General features: G+C 34.0%; 1 protein-coding gene across 14 annotated transcripts in view; it reads right to left on the minus strand.

Moving 5' to 3' along the window:
- The window catches only part of DMD (dystrophin), a 2,153,717-nt gene that overhangs the window by 1,224,186 nt on the left and 912,928 nt on the right, over nt 1–16,603 (minus strand). For all 14 annotated transcript variants that reach the window (XM_015443662.3, XM_065538825.1, XM_065538826.1 and 11 more), the window contains one exon: nt 10,577–10,771. In XM_015443662.3, the coding sequence (XP_015299148.3) occupies nt 10,577–10,771 (195 nt within the window). The remainder of the gene's footprint in view (nt 1–10,576; nt 10,772–16,603) is intronic.

A 16,603-nucleotide genomic window follows, 5' to 3' on the forward strand; every position in this document is an offset into this window, starting at 1 on the left:
CTCAGCCTAAGTATTTCTCCTCTATAAAATTCTTCCTAGTTTCTGCTTTTTGCGCTGCTTTCTTCTTTTCATGATTTCAGTTACACTCATGTCTTATATATTTTTGCTTGGATTATGTCCTTAATGTCTTTATTACTTTCTAACTTGTTTGTATAACTATAATATGTATATTCAATAACATTATAAATTACTAGAGTACCATGATTATTCCTTAATATTTCTTTCTTATCTTTTAGAGTGTTAAGCATAGCACTTGGCTTGAAGTAAAAAGTTGTTGACTTGAAGTAAAAAGTTGAGTTGAACTTGCTTATGAAAATCCAGTTTGAATTGAATCATTGAACCTCTAAGATTTGTTACTCTGTTCAACCATTGTAGACAGGTATTCAGGTCTGGTCAGATGTGAGCTATTCGGGTAATTGCTTGTTTATTCTACTTTACTTTTACTGGTCATTCCCTGTTAAACAGTGGAATAGAAGTCCATATGCATTTCCTGGCTGAGCTTCCTTATGGTTTCCTCACAGTACATTAGGTATCTAACAAAGAAGTCCTTTACTCAAAATTATGTCTGCCCATTTCTCCAGATGCCACAGAGCATCAATAAGAACAAAAAGAAAAACAAACAAACAAAAAACCCTGCACTTTACTGATCCAATGATCACTTTACTAGTCCATCAGCACTAAGTAAATTGAAAACAATTTTACCAGTCCTTTTATGATACGTACATCTTGTGTTAAGTTGTACACATTGCCTAAATCATTTTATAGAAAATCCAAATAGAAAAATTGGCTCACACGCATGGCAAAGGAGGGTTGTATAGAAGTAAGTACTTTTCTCTTCGTTAAAAATATATGGCATTCTCTGATTCCAAATTTCTTAGAGTCAGGATATGCTTTTAGTGTTGTGTGACTCAGCAGAGGAGGGGCAGGTAGGGCTTATGGAGGAAAAATTCCAAGGCAATACAACAATCCAAGAAAACCTCAAAAACTGATTATCACTGATGAATGGAATATTCTTTTTAAAAATTCATGTTATACTTTTTAATTCTATTTAAATATGCAATCATGAGCATCTTATTATTTTGATAAATGAAAATTTAGTATAAATGATTAAGCAACTTCATAGGTAGCTACCATTCATGATAAAATATAATCAAACTTGCAAAAATTAATATTGATGACAGTAAACTATTTTGATAAAATAGAAAACATATTTGGTAATATTACGCCTGTTTTATATATAACTAATGCTACTGATGTTGGGGAAATGTGCTTTCCATCATAGTGTTTTACACAGGGGACAGAAAAGCAAAATCGCTCTTTTACACAATCATTCTGTACCCAAATGCATTCTTCTAAAAAAAAAAAAAGAAATTAACAAAAACCATGATATGGGAGCAGGAAGCTAACACTCATTTTTTTTTTTTTACCTTTTTGGAAGCTCCATGGATTTCCTTATTGATAACACTCTTTACTCTTTTGCCTGTGGTTTGGCAAATTAAATTTGGGAATTGGTGTGTTAATCATTTGTGATTTACAACACAAAGTTCTTGATTTTTTTTCCCCTCAGGATGTTGAATGATATATATTAATATTCAGAAATAAGCAGACTTGGGTACAAGTCATTGTATTAAACTATATGATATTGCCAATATTTAAACATTTTGAAAAGCATGATGGCAATTCATAAGGTTCAGTGTAATAGTATTACAATTTTAATAAGTTCATGGTTTCAAATTTAACCGGGAAAAAAATAAATACAAACTAGCTTTTTTAATGGCAAAGGAAAGACAACAAACAAGATAAACAACAAAAACAAACGTAAAGACTCCAAAGAAAAAAAAGACACACACAAAAAAATACTGATTAAATCATTCTTTGCTTAGAGTTTCAATGTTTTTCAATAGTTTTTGTCATGGTTCTTAACTCACAATTAGAACAATGTGTTTTAAGTTACTGAAATAGAAATGGAAAAAAATTAACACATTTCATTAAAAAACTAAAGCACAAAATAAAACAACAATTAAAAACAAGCTAGAAAACAGCATCCTCTTCTTGGTAAAAGTTATGGTACACAGAATCTCGAAATAATTTAGAGTTGCATTTCTGTACCTCAAGATAAATACACAATAAAGTGAGTTATTTGTTTTATACCTTACATAAATAGAATAAAAAAATTACTCCTGAACAAGTAACAACTAGTCTTGGAAATACACATGGTCCCTGTCTTATAATGGTTCTACTTAATGATTTGTCAACTTTAGGGTGGTGCGAAAGGGATATACATTCATTAGAAACCATACTTCAGTATAGTATTCAATAAATTGAATGAGGTATTCAACACTTTATTATACAATAGACCTTGTGTTCTATGACTTTGCGCAACTGTAGGTTAACATAGTTGCTCAGAGCATGTTTAAGGTAAGCTAGGCTAAACCATGATATTTGGTAGGTTAAGTGTATTGAATGCATTTCCACAGACAAAAGTCTCAACTTACAATGGGTTTATCCGGATATAACCCCATCATAAGTCAAGGAACATCTGTACAATAAAAGAATATGATCAAAAGTTTATAAGATCCTCTAAGGAAGATTTTGTCAAAAGCAAATATGTTTTAACTTGTATGTATTCTCTTGTTTTAACTTTTTTTAGCTTTAGAATATTTGCCAAATCTGGAAATAACTTTATGTATATTTTATGTGGTTAACATTTTATTTACAGTTTTTAAAATATACAAACATATAATTTTATAAAGTTTAACACATTCTTAAAGGTAATTTGTTTTTAGGATACTTTACATGGAAATTTATAACTTTCTTAGAATTTGGGGTGTTTGACAAAGCAATATGCATTTTTTAAATCTTGAAATTTATATAATTATACATTTTAACAGGAATTTTCCTACATAGTCCTACATGATTTCACTGTATCTTCACAATAGTACAGTTGAGTAGGCAGGGGCGATTATTATCACTGATTTAATCTCAACGTTAAAAACCAGGCCTAATTATTTTATATTACTTGCCCAAGGGTACAACTATCAACAATCAGGTTAAATCTTTCTAAGTTTTTTAGGTTCCAACACAGTGCTTTGCTAAACTCTCTACTCTACTGCTTGTCATAACCACATAATGAAAGTTCAATGATGAGGAAAAATGTTAGTAATGTTTTAATTATATGTGGGTTCCCTGTCACACATTTTCATAAATGATTGTTTTAGATTCAGTATATACAAACCTAGAACAATTTCTTCATGCTTATATATGTATACATTTGTAGAATTCACATGTCTAGATGATTTAACTCAGTGAGTTAGGATATGATGTAAAGAGTAGTAAAAGTGGTTTTCTCTTTTAGTACTGGCACTGATTAAAACTGCCCTGTCTTCTTCTGTCTCAGAGTCCACACCTACGTGTATCAGACTATCACTCACTAATTCAACAGATGTATATTCAGTACCTATTAAGTGCTAGGTGCTGTTCTAGGAGTTCCAGATACAGTAATGGAGAAAAACAACAACAACAACAACAACAAAGATACTATTTTTTCTTCCTGGTGGTTGTGTGTATGTATCACCTTCTTGAAAAATGTAGTACTGCAGTTAAATAGGTTATACACATACTTAAATGTAGGTATACATGTTTATAGACTTATAAAACCCTAGGCACTATTGTCCTCATATTTTGGGAAGGTGAAAATAATAGCTTTAAGCAGTTTTAGGCATCAGAAATGCCTTGAGACACTTTGTAACTTGGTTAGCAGAGGAGCATATAACTTTCATTTCTAAGAAAAAGGGATTAGAAAAACCCATTAGTAGCTGTTGTGACAGCAGCCGTTGGGGAGTAGATCTATCTTAAAATTGAAAATGAGAAATAAGAGAACCAAAGACTCAAACTCCAGTTCATTTTCACTCTCTGGAATTTGTCTTTATCTGACAGATAAAGGCAACACCCTATATAAATCCAATTCTTACACTCTTTACATCCCATCCAGCTACCAGGCACTACATTAATGACATATCGAATTGGGAATTGTGTTCAATCAAAAGGCATTAAAGTACTTATTAACTAGGTTTTACGGAGCTTCTAAAAAAAGTTAAAAAGTTATTTTTGGTGGCTCTATGGTAAATTGATCTTTTAATTTTTTCTTCATGGTTTATTGTCCCCATGTGAGAAAACACTTTCTAAACACAACTATGTATTTGGACCAAAATGTTCTTCATAGGATGATGCATTGTCTTTGCATAATTAACGAATTGGTAATTATATATCACACATAAAAAATGACGTAATTGGTTGAAGCACAGCTTCAATCATTTGTGAATAAAAGGAAAACCTCCCCACAACTTAATTGCAACTTCAAAACTTCTACCAGCCTCATGATTTGTAAGTTTTAATATGGAAGTTTCTGCTTTCTACACTTTACATGATGGGGATTATGAAAATAGTGTTGCTGGGAGAATGGAAGGAGTAGGAGTGCGTTCTTAAAGTGCATTTTAGCAGAGTTGGGAGTAAATTGCAGCATAATAGTCAAGGTAGGGCAACTGCTAGGCTTGATAACATAATGGTGGGGGAAAAAGAATGGATAATTTCCTACAAAAGAGAGATTTGTATAAAACATAAAAGAAAACTGTACCAAAGCACATATAAATATGAGCTGGGCATGACTGAAATGCAGCAAATATCCATAATCTCTTCTCTATAATACAAATCTTTTCATATAATACAAATGAAAAATAATGTACTATAGAAATAACTTAAGCATGACTTAAATTACAGTTAATGATTAATATTTGAAAATACACACATTTATATACAGCAAATCAAATAAATCCCGAGTCATATAAACTGTTGAAGAAACAAATTATATTTAAGACTGAATAAATGTGTTGAAAAACTCCATTTTTCTAAGAGAAACCACTGATCACATTATTGCGAATGTTTATGTAGAGTCCAAAAGATCAGTTTCTACAAAGTCACAATATATTAATAAAAATCATCTTTTTCATGCATTAAACTGTTCTATTAGAAATTTCAAGTAGAATTCAAAAAGCATTTGCAAGCAAATTTTGCTTTGAAGTTTTATATGAGTCATGATTACTTAGAGTAATTGCAATATTCTTTTATTCTAATATTATTAAATTGGTGAAATTCAACCCTTTATCTAATATGCCCCTCTATTACAATATGCATATAAACAATCATTCTTTTATTTTCCTTCAGATTTGTTGTTTGGATTTGTACATATGGTGCCTTTTGCTATTATCTGATTCTCCTAATACCAGAATAGAAGCAGTCACTTTGCCCGTGGCATAATTTTGCCTTCATTTAAGTAATTGGTATTATTAAATTTGTGCTTACATGCTATGAAACAGATTCCAGAGTTGAAAGATCTTAACCAGTGTATTAAAAATCCCTGTTGTCAGTACTTTTGTCCCTACTTCAACACAAGACTGAAGTATCGAAGCCTAAAATATGAGAAGAAAATGTACATCTCTCAAGGGATCTTCTGCTAAGTTTTATGTCACCGAAATTCTAACTCGGCCCCAAGTCTGCTGAGAATGGGTTTTCATAGACACATGCTTAAGTTTCTGCGTGACCAGAGAAATAAATCTGCTATCTCTAATTTGAAAATATTTCCAGAATCTGACATTCTCTCACTACTGACTGAGTCCAAGCCACCAGCATTTATCTTTTTCTTTTTTTTTTTTTTTTTTAAATTTATTTATTATTATTATACTTTAAGTTGTAGGGTACATGTGCATAACGTGCAGGTTTGTTACATATGTATACTTGTGCCATGTTGCTTTTTCAACTCTTGTGGCTTCTACTATTGGCCCCCTACAGTTCTACTCTCAACCCAGAAGCCAGTGTGATCCTTTTAAAACATGATTGAGATCGTGCCACTCAACTGCTCAAAAACTTAACAATTGCTCTCATCTCATTTAGAATCTTCTTTACAATGGCCCCAAAGGCCCTCCACAATCTGGACACTCACAACTCCCATAACCTCATCTCTTTCTACTCTTCTGCTGGCTTGTTTTGCTTCAGCCACTTTGGCCTTCTTGTTGGTGTTCGATTAAGAAAAGCTCGGTCGCACATTTGGGCCTTTACTCAGACTCCATGGCTGAGTCCCTTACCTTCTTCCAATCTTTGCTCAAAGGTCATTTCTACCCTATTTGAAATTGCAATCCCACCACTTTCAATTATACCTACATCTACCCCTGTAGTGGTCCTATATCCCCTTAACAGATTCTGTTTTGTTTTTTCCCCCAAAATACGTATCACCTAGCAATACATGATATTTACTTATCATTTTTCTTTGTTTGCTTGCTTCTATTCTGTCTCCCAATGTTATAATAAAAGCTGTATGAGGGCAAAGATTCATTAGTCTCCTTCACTGTTTTATAAGCACTTAGAATAGTGTGTGGTCCATATTAAGAGCTCAATAAATATTTTTGGAATGAATCAATCTGCATTCCTTAGATTTACTTGTCCTAACAATTTTTTATTTCTCAAGACCAATGCAAAAAACCTGAACTCAAGAGGGCTTGAACGACTTTGCTACACACTATCTTTGGCTTATAAGCTCACTACCAGCTTTCCCTTGCGGTGTTGAAGTTGAACAAGGGTTGTCTCTATTTCTTAATCCTATTTAAAATCTACATTAGGACTACCATGTCTCCTACCTGTGAGCTTTCTTCATATGGCCACATTTTTCATCATCCTCTTGGTTACCCAAAGTATAGCACATTTTATTCACTCCAAACAAGGCATCTGCACTATAATTGGTTTTGATGAGACAATTGAAATGATGTGTGCCTGATATTTTTACTTTCCTTCCATTTATTTCCTCCTTCTTTCTTTTTCTCCTTATTTTCTTATTTCTTTTCTTCGATTCTCCCTCCCTCCTTTCCTCACTCTCTTTCTTCCCTACTTCCTCCCTTCCTTCCTCCTCCTTTCAATGGTTTGAAACTCCAGTACAATGTTGAACACTAAAGGGAAGTGGGCAGATATCCTTGTCTTGTTCATGATCTTAGGGTGAAAACATTCCACTCCACCATAAAGAATAATATTAGCTGTAAATTGATTCTTATTATTGCAAAAGGTAAATCATAGTTGTCATTCTTATTATAAGCTATGTTCTTATTTTTGTCCTAAAAATTCACATTTATTGATACCAAGGCCTAATTGAACAGCTAAGGATTCCCTGAATGAGGGAGCAGCAGAATCACTTGAAGAATTCCACACGAAAGGCATGAACTGTTTTTTTTTTTTTTTTTTTTTTTGAGATGGAGTCTTGCTCTGTCGCCCAGGCTGGAGTGCAGTGGCCGGATCTCAGCTCCCTGCAAGCTCCGCCTCCCAGGTTTACGCCATTCTCCTGCCTCATCCTCCTGAGTAGCTGGGACTACAGGCACCCGCCACCTCGCCTGGCTAGTTTTTTGTATTTTTTAGTAGAGACGGGGTTTCACTGTGTTAGCCAGGATGGTCTCGACCTCCTGACCTCATGATCCTCCCGTCTCGGCCTCCCAAAGTGCTGGGATTACAGGCTTGAGCCACCGCGCCCGGCCTGCATAAACTATTTCTAAGAATTTCTCTATGTAGATGCTAACTACACAGTAAATATATCATTATTTATTTCAAAAATATCCTAGATAGAGTTCCCCTAAAAGCAGATTCTAAGACAAGGGATGTATTTGGGAATGATCCAAGGAGGTGCTGGTAAGTGTGTGTAAGGTAAGACAGGGAGCAAGTAAAAAGTATCCTATGAGGCAGGTTTTTACTGTGTTCGATGGGGTCTTAATCCTGGAACAGAATTGTGGGTCAGAGCATAAATCATGCTTCAGACTTACCCTAACTGAAGAGCGAGTGAGTAGTGGTGTTTATCCACCAAAAGTTATCTGTTATTGGTTGAGGTTTGCTGGGGAACATTGGGGATGCAGAGCTTTAACTACCTGACACTCATGAGCTTTGATTACTAGAGAGAGCCCTAAGGCAAACAGAGACACTTGGACCTGGCAGCTGCCAGTCAGAGTACAAGGCATGCTGAGTCAGGAAATGATACGGGTGATGTCCCAAGAGTGTTTCATACTCCAATAAAACTGACGCTGTCAGTAAAATTAGGCATATGGACACATGATGATAAATCCTTTCAGTTAAGTCTTCTAAGTGGATCATTTCTGCTTTTAGGATAAGCTTTCAAATATTTAACTCTCTCAAGAGAAAACCTTTTGGTAACTTAAAACTTATGATGCTAAGAAATTCTATGTTCATCCTTTCATATGAGATACTTTAAAGCAGGATTTGATGGTTTAACACAGTAATTATATTTTGGAAAATTTTCTCATGAAAATGATTTTTTCTTAAAAATAAAATGCAACTTAATATTGTTCTAAACTTCCAAATATTGCAATTCTTCTAAAATTATGTACTCTTGTCTGTTATGGGCATTATTAACTTTGTACATATAAACAATCACAATCAATTAACTGCTAATATTGGCTCTGAAATAAGAACGAAAATATTACTTATGTGTATGTTTCTCATTCCTCTCTAGCTCTGCCTTAGCTAGTGTTTTTGCTATTACATGCAGATTTCCATATATAAGTTGGTGTTTTTCTGCATAGTCTCTGTCAACATGATTAGGTAGCTTTCCAATTCAATACATCTATTGAAACCATATGTGCTATTTTAGTTGTATTTTGTTTAGAAAGTAATTCTTTTAACTTATTACATATTATTTGTTTTATATTGCACTTTCAAAAAATATGTATGTTAAAGCACAGCAATACCTACTATAGTTCTGTAATTTGATTCATGCAAATCTGTCAGGAATAAAATCAACCACAATTTAATTTCAAACCTTCCCAACCAGCAGCTGTACAATTTATGCACTGCTTTTCTATTTTTACTACTGGATAATGACAATGATGAATGTCTTTAACAGGAAATACATATTCATTGAAAAGACTGAGCTCAAAACTATCCCCCTTCAAAAAGTCAATGAAGGTAGGAAGCCCATTCACCTACTGGAGATTTGTTGGGAGAGAGAAGAAATCACGCCCACAACTGCATCTTATGGGGATTCAACCATTTAGCTAAATTAAAACTGCAATAATACCATATTATAAACCACAGTAATCAATACTATTATGATTGATGTCAGCTATAATAATATTAAATAGATCAGGATGAACAAATGATCCACTATGAGTGTAGCCAAGGGTCTACCATTCTGAGCATGCCAGGTTAAGAGGTATGGAGACCGTTATTCAATGGGCAACTTAATAAGATCAGGGTCACTGCTCTCCTGAATCAAATGTCCATGGTCCTGGGAAGGAATGAATATTAGCTCATTTGCAGTAATTTACATGTTGAATGACAATGATGAACTTACAAACTCTGCTGCCATGAGAACTTAGTTAATAGAAATAATGACAGGAATTCTGGCATGTCTATTTTACTAACCGATTAGGGTTTTTTTCATCATTGTACCAATGAGTGATTTGACTTTTACTTCAAACAGAGTAAGAAACAGTGCCATACTGACATGGATGGAATAGTTCCAGAGATCTGTGAAGCTCTTATTTTACTGTGTAATTTTATAGCTTATTTGATATAATGTAAGATATTAAAGTCAAGTCACTGAGATACTGCAACACCGATTTCCAAAACAAACAAATAGCTTTATCCATTTGTATATTCATACAGGCAAATGTGTGACATAGAATGAGCTTCCAGGAAATCATTTGAGTATAAAATACTTCAGCTAATATGTGCTGCTGATAGCAAACTCATCTTTTGCCTATAATCACATGCCGTTTGCATTGGAAAATACCAAGCTCTGGGTACACTATAATATTTCATTTTGAGTATAAAATGTATGATCACGAAATTATCTGGAGACACATTATTATGTACATTTTCTTGATCCTACATTCATTTATCTTCAGACACTGCCTTCTAAAATTCATAGCCTCTTTCCTTATCATGATTTGTCTTACTTCAGAATGCAGTAACTTGCTGCTGGTGGTTTGAAAACAGATGGATTTTGTTGGTAGCCTTTTGCTAGCAGTTATAAAGAAAATATTTTATTGATTTCTATTCAATTTTATTCCATATATTATAGAATAGGTATTGACATTAATTTGAAATTGAATAAGTATACAAAAAATATAAAACAAAAACAATGCACATTAGATATAAATGAAAAATCTAATTTCCCTTTTTGGAAAATGAAAGGAAAATAATCCATTAGCTAGGAATAAACTGTTCCTCCATATAAGTTTGTTTTCTAGGGGTTCCTTTCTATCCGTACTGCATGTATAAAATGATTATTTTCGTGCATTTCTTCATTTTAGGATGTCTCTCAACACTAAATATTGTAAAATACATCTTCTAACTTAGGTGCTTCTACCCAAGATTTCTGAAGCTAATCACACTATAAAGTATTTTTAAGAATTCCATATGTAAGTCAAAATGCCATCATGATGTATAAAATGTAAGTCAACTGTTCTGGCATTATGAATGATTGGTATGATCACCTTGTAAAATCTGAATGAAAGTGCTTTGCTTTTACCTTCAGAGACTCCTCTTGCTTAAAGAGATCTTCAAAGTCCTTAGCACAGAGGTCAGGAGCATTGAGAAGTTGTTCCACTTCTGATAGGGCTTGTGAGACATGAGTGATTTCAGTCAGGTAAGTAGAAGGCACATAAGAAATTTCCAAAGGCATGTCTTCAGTCATAACCATCATCGTTTCTTCACGGACAGTGTGCTGGTATAGATATACGAAAGAACAATTCTTTTAGCTTCCTAATGGTGAAAACTCCTCTATTGAGTTTATATAGCTCTCATTCTACAGCTGACAAGTGAATCTACAAACTGGGCTGAAACTAGATTCAAAACCTCATGATGATAAGTCTAGTAAAAAGGTTATTAATTATATACCTGCTTCTTCCAAAAAGTGTTAGAAGCATTTTATAATAAGCGATACACACATATTAGCACCATGAATATAAGATGAAAGACCATGAGGTCATAAGGAGAGTAGTTTTATCCTAAGAAAACGATGATTTTTGCAACCAGCATTTTAATTTCTAATTCTAATTTGCAACTGGCATTTAAAATTCTAATTTTCCTAGAAATCCAGGTATGGAACTGGGTGAAGGGGGTTCATATCTGTTTTATTGGTAACAAAGGCAACTTTCCTATACATTTTCCCCCAATCTTCATTGAGATACAACAGATACAAAGTAGTTAGGCTGGTATGTAACTGTATTAAAGCCCTCTTCTCCTCCAAATTCTAGACATTAGCTCCTGCTTTTGTTGCTACTCTCTTGCTAAGTTAAGCTGCTAATTAAGGTGCATATGAGCAGAACTGACTGTGGAATTTGTATTTTAAAAAGAACTCCAGAATGTCCCGAGATATACGGGAGCACTAGCCTCTTCTCTTGCACCTACACTTTTCTGACTGGGATCCAAGTGCTAGACATGACGAGAATTTCCAGCTCCAGAGTCCTTTTGGAGTTTCCCAGTAATGCCTCTTTCCCTATTCCTTATAAGAGCAAAAAATAAATACTACTTGGCACGCAAATTCGAAAGATGGATGACCTCTACTCTCTTCTGTCTACACTATAGGCAGCAAAATTCTTGTAATTCAAATTATTCTCCCAGTAACTTTGTCTAGAATTGATCAACTGCCACCTGCCTATTGATGAGGTCACCTGAGGGTTTCAGTGGTAGGGTCTCTGGGGAAGTTCAGACGATAAGCATGCTAAAATAGCCATTTATTACTGCACAGCCTTTTACGACAACACGATACTCATTTTTGCAATAATGTAATAAATTGGACTTTGGGGATCCTAGACTGAACCCCACACAAAAATGAGTGAAATGTATAAGCTCGTCAATTTATGTTTTAATTTCTCTGACCTAGGATTTTCATACTCAATTCTTACATGATACAAAAAATGAAATAATTCTAATTTAGATATCTCATCTACTTGTGATATAGCAAATTCACAGAATTGCACAAATTAGCTTTTAAATAAATAAACCTTTTACAACATTTGTTTTATTGTGTATATCTTGACCAAACCCATGGCACACATTCCTTCATGATCAATGGAATAATGTACATATATTTCTCATTTACATTTAAAAGGATATTAGAAACTTGAGCCAGAGTTTGATAAATAAAATTCAGAATTTAACAGATTTCTTAAGAAATTCTTAATTTCTCTATTTCATAATAAGCATTTTACCCATTTAAAAGAAAAATAACTCAGCAGGCTATTTGAATGTGAAATTGTCACTGACTCATTAACCACTTAGTAGAATCAACAGCACAAGTAACACAAGCTTGTGTTTTGCATGCATTACATTGGTTGACGACCATTATGTTGTTCTTAATAAAATTCACAAGTTAATAAGCTTGTCTTATTCGCATTAGTTGCTTTAACCTCTGCGGTAAAGATAGCTTCACATCATCTAAAGCAAGCATATTTCCTATAATACTTATTTAATGGTGCAATTATATTTGCTTTTAATGATATACATTTTATGCCTATAAGTTTTTGGAAAACAAAGGTTTTTGTTATCAGGAATGGAGTAGAGGACAAGTTGTAGTTTTTCATTTATTTATTTATTTACTTATTTTGTTGTTTAATCGAGGGAATTGTTTCAGAATTGGACATATCTTGAAAATATTTAGAAAAAAATCTGTGTGGCCTTAAAAAAGAAGTGGGAATTCAAAAAAGTTTTGATGCATGTCCTCATCATTTTTTCTTAAAAGAAAAATAATTCTAAGATCTTTATATCTATTTTCTGATTCTTCTTTGATATGTAGTTTTCTCAGTCTTCATTACTTTCATTTGAGATGCTCTCAGCTACCTTAAATTCATATTGCTGCTTAATAAATATAGTATAGCAAGAAACTTAGCTGTATGGTCAAATACAATAAAGAAAAAGACACTCAAAATACACTCACTTTTGTTTGCTAACTTGTATTTAACTTCCTTAAACAAAATCTCAAACCCAAAGTTTGACGACTTTGGCATTTGCATAAAGGAACTTTAAATAAAAATGAGATTTACCAATGAATCCAGGAGCTGGTTTTTTGAAAAGATTAACAAAATAGATAGACCACTAATCAGACTAATAAAGAAGAAAAGAGAATCAAATAGACACAATAAAAAATGATAAATGGAATATCACCACTGATCCCACAGAAATACAAAGTATCATCAGAGATGACTATAAACACAAACTAGAAAATCTAGAAGAAATAGATAAAAACCTGGACACATACACTCTCCCAAGACTAAACCAGGAAGAGTTTAAATCTCTGAATAGACCAATAACAAGTTCTGAAATTGAGGCAGTAATTAATAGCCTACCAACCGAAAAAAAGAAAAAAAGCCCAGGACCAGACAGATTCACAGCCGAATTCTACCAGAGGTACAAAGAGGAGCTGGTACCATTCCTTCTAAAATTATCCCAAGCAATAGAAAAAAAAAAAGGGACTCCTCCCCAACTCTTTTTATGAGGCCAGCAGCATCCTGATACCAAAACCTGGCACAGACACAACAACAAAAAAAGAAAATCCTCAATAAAATACTGACAAACCAAATCCAGTAGCACATTAAAAAGCATATCCACCACAATCGAGTAGACTTCATCCCTGTGATGCAAGGCTGATTCAGCATACACAAATCAACAAATGTAATCCATCACATAAACAGAACCAATGACAAAAAAACACACTTGATTATCTCAATAGACGCAGAAAAGGCCTTCAATAAAAGTTAACACCCCTTCATATTAAAAACACTCAATAAACTAGTTATTGATGGAACAAATCTCAAAATATTAACAGCTATTTATGACAAACCCACAGCCAGTATCATACTGAATGGGCAAAAGCTGGAAGCATTCCCTTTGAAAACTGGCACAAGACAAGGCTGCCCTCTCTCATCACTCCTATTCAACATAGTATTGGAAGTTCTGGCCAGGGCAATCAGGTAAGAGAAAGAAATAAAGATATTCAAATAGGAAGATAGGAAGCCAAATTGTCTCTGTTTGCAGATGACATGATTGTATATTTAGAAAACCCCATCGTCTCAGCCCAAAGACTCTTTAAGCTGATAAGAAACTTCAGCAAAGTCTCAGGATACAAAATCAATGTGCAAAAATCACAAGCATTCCTATACACCAATAACAAAGAGAGAGCCAAATAATGAGAGAACTCCCATTTAAAATTGCTACAAAGAAAATAAAATAATACCTAGGAACACAACTTACCAGGGAAGTGAAGGACCTCTTCAAGGAGAACGACAAACAACTGCTCAAGGAAATAAGAGAGGACCCAAACAAATGTAAAAACATTCCATGCTTATGGAAAGGAAGAATCAATATCATGAAAGTGGCCATAGTGCCCAAACTAATTTATAGATTCAATGCTACTTTCATCAAGCTACCATTGACTTTCTTCACAGAATTAGAACAAACTACTTTACATTTCATATGGAACCAAAAAAGAGCCCATATAGCCAAGACAATCCTAAGCAAGAATAACAAAGCTGGAGGCATCACACTATCTGACTTCAAACTATACTACAAGGCTACAGTAACCAAAACAGACTGGTACTGGTAGCAAAACATATAGACCAATGGAACAGAACAGAGGCCTCAGAAATAACACGACACATCTACAACCATCTGATCTTTGACAAACCTGACAAAAACAAGCAATGGGGAAAGGATTCCCTATTTAATAAATGGTGCTGGGAAAATTGGCTAGCCATATGCAGAAAACGGAAACTGGATCCCTTTCCTACACTTTATACAAAAATTAACTCACGATGGATTAAAGACTTAAACCTAAGACCTAAAACCATAAAAACTCTAGAAGAAAACCTAGGCAATGCCATTCAGGACACAGGCATGGGCAAAAACTTCATGACTAAACCAAAAGCAAAGGCAAAAAAAGCCAAAATTGACAAATGGGATCTAATTAAACTAAAGAGCTTTTGCACAGCAAAAGAAACTATCATCAGAGTGAACAGGCAACCTACAGAATGGGAGAAAATTTTTGCAATCTATCCATCTGACAAAGAGCTAATATCCAGAATCTATAAAGAACTTAAACAAATTCACAAGAAAAAAACAACCCCATCAGAAAGCGGGCAAAGGATATGAACAGACACTTCTCAAAAGAAGACATTTATGAGGCCAACAAACATGAAAAAAAGCTCACCATCACTGGTCATTAGAGATATGCATCAAAACCACAATGAGATAGCATCTCATGCCAGTTAGAATGGTGGTCACTAAAAAGTCAGGAAACAACAGATGCTGGAGAGGATGTGCAGAATAGGAACGCTTTTACATGGTTGGTGGGAGTGTAAATTAGTTCCACCACTGTGGAAGACAGTGTGCCAATTTCTCAAGGATCTAGAACCAGAAATACCATTTGACCCAGCAATCCCATTACTGGATATATACCCAAGGGATTATAAATCATCCTACTATAATGACACATGAACACGTATGTTTATTGCAGCACTGTCCACAATAGCAAAGAATTGGAACCAACCCAAATGTCCATCAATGATAGACTGGATAAAGAAAATTGACACATATACACCATGGAATACTATACAGCCATAAAAAAGAATGAGTTTGTGTCCTTTGCAGGAACATGGATGAAACTAGAAACCATCATTCTCAGCAAACTAACACAGGAACAGAAAACCAAACACCACATGTTCTCACTGGTAAGTGGGAGTCGAACAATGAAAACATATGGGCACAGGGAGGGGAACATCACACACTGGGGCCTGTCGCGGGGTTGGGGGCAAGGGTAGGGATAGCATTAGGAGAAATACCTAATGTAGATGACGGGTTGATGGGTGCAGCAAACCACCATGGAACATGTATACCTATGTAACAAACCTGCACGTTCTGTACATGAATCCCATAACTTAAGTATAATTTTTAAAAAGAAAAAAATCATTCAGTGACACTGCATAAATTGAAAATGAAATTTACTTAAAAATAAGAATTCATGCTCTAAGACCAGAATTCTGCGTCTCAGCGAATAAGATCTAGTATTAATCACAGTCCTAAACCAGGGCTTAAAGAATATAGGCAGCACACCGTACTCTGGCTTCTCATCTGTTAAGCTTTCCTCCACCTGATCCCATGTGTCTGCCATAGATTATTATATACCGATTTAATAAATATTCTTCAGAACATTAAACTAAAAACCATTTTCACCTATCTTTCAATGAAAATGTCTTTTAGAAGAAGTTATGTGACATCTATTTAAATTGCCAATTTTTCTGGTAACCATCCTTTTACTCTCTGTGTACAAGAGTTCAATTTTTAAAAAAATTTTAGATCTCAAAATAAGTGACAATTATAATTCTATATCTGGTTCTAGAAATCATTTTTTACAAACTTTTTAATAATGAAGAAACTTTTATTAACCTGACTGAAATACTCTTCAAAGAAACATTAGTCATTGAACTGCAGGTTGAGAATGCTCTAATAATATGCATATTGTGATTATTTTCAAGATTGTCACAAATAAGCCATAGAGCAA

The sequence above is a fragment of the Macaca fascicularis genome, chromosome X (assembly GCF_037993035.2).
Source record: "Macaca fascicularis isolate 582-1 chromosome X, T2T-MFA8v1.1".
NCBI lineage: Eukaryota > Metazoa > Chordata > Mammalia > Primates > Cercopithecidae > Macaca > Macaca fascicularis.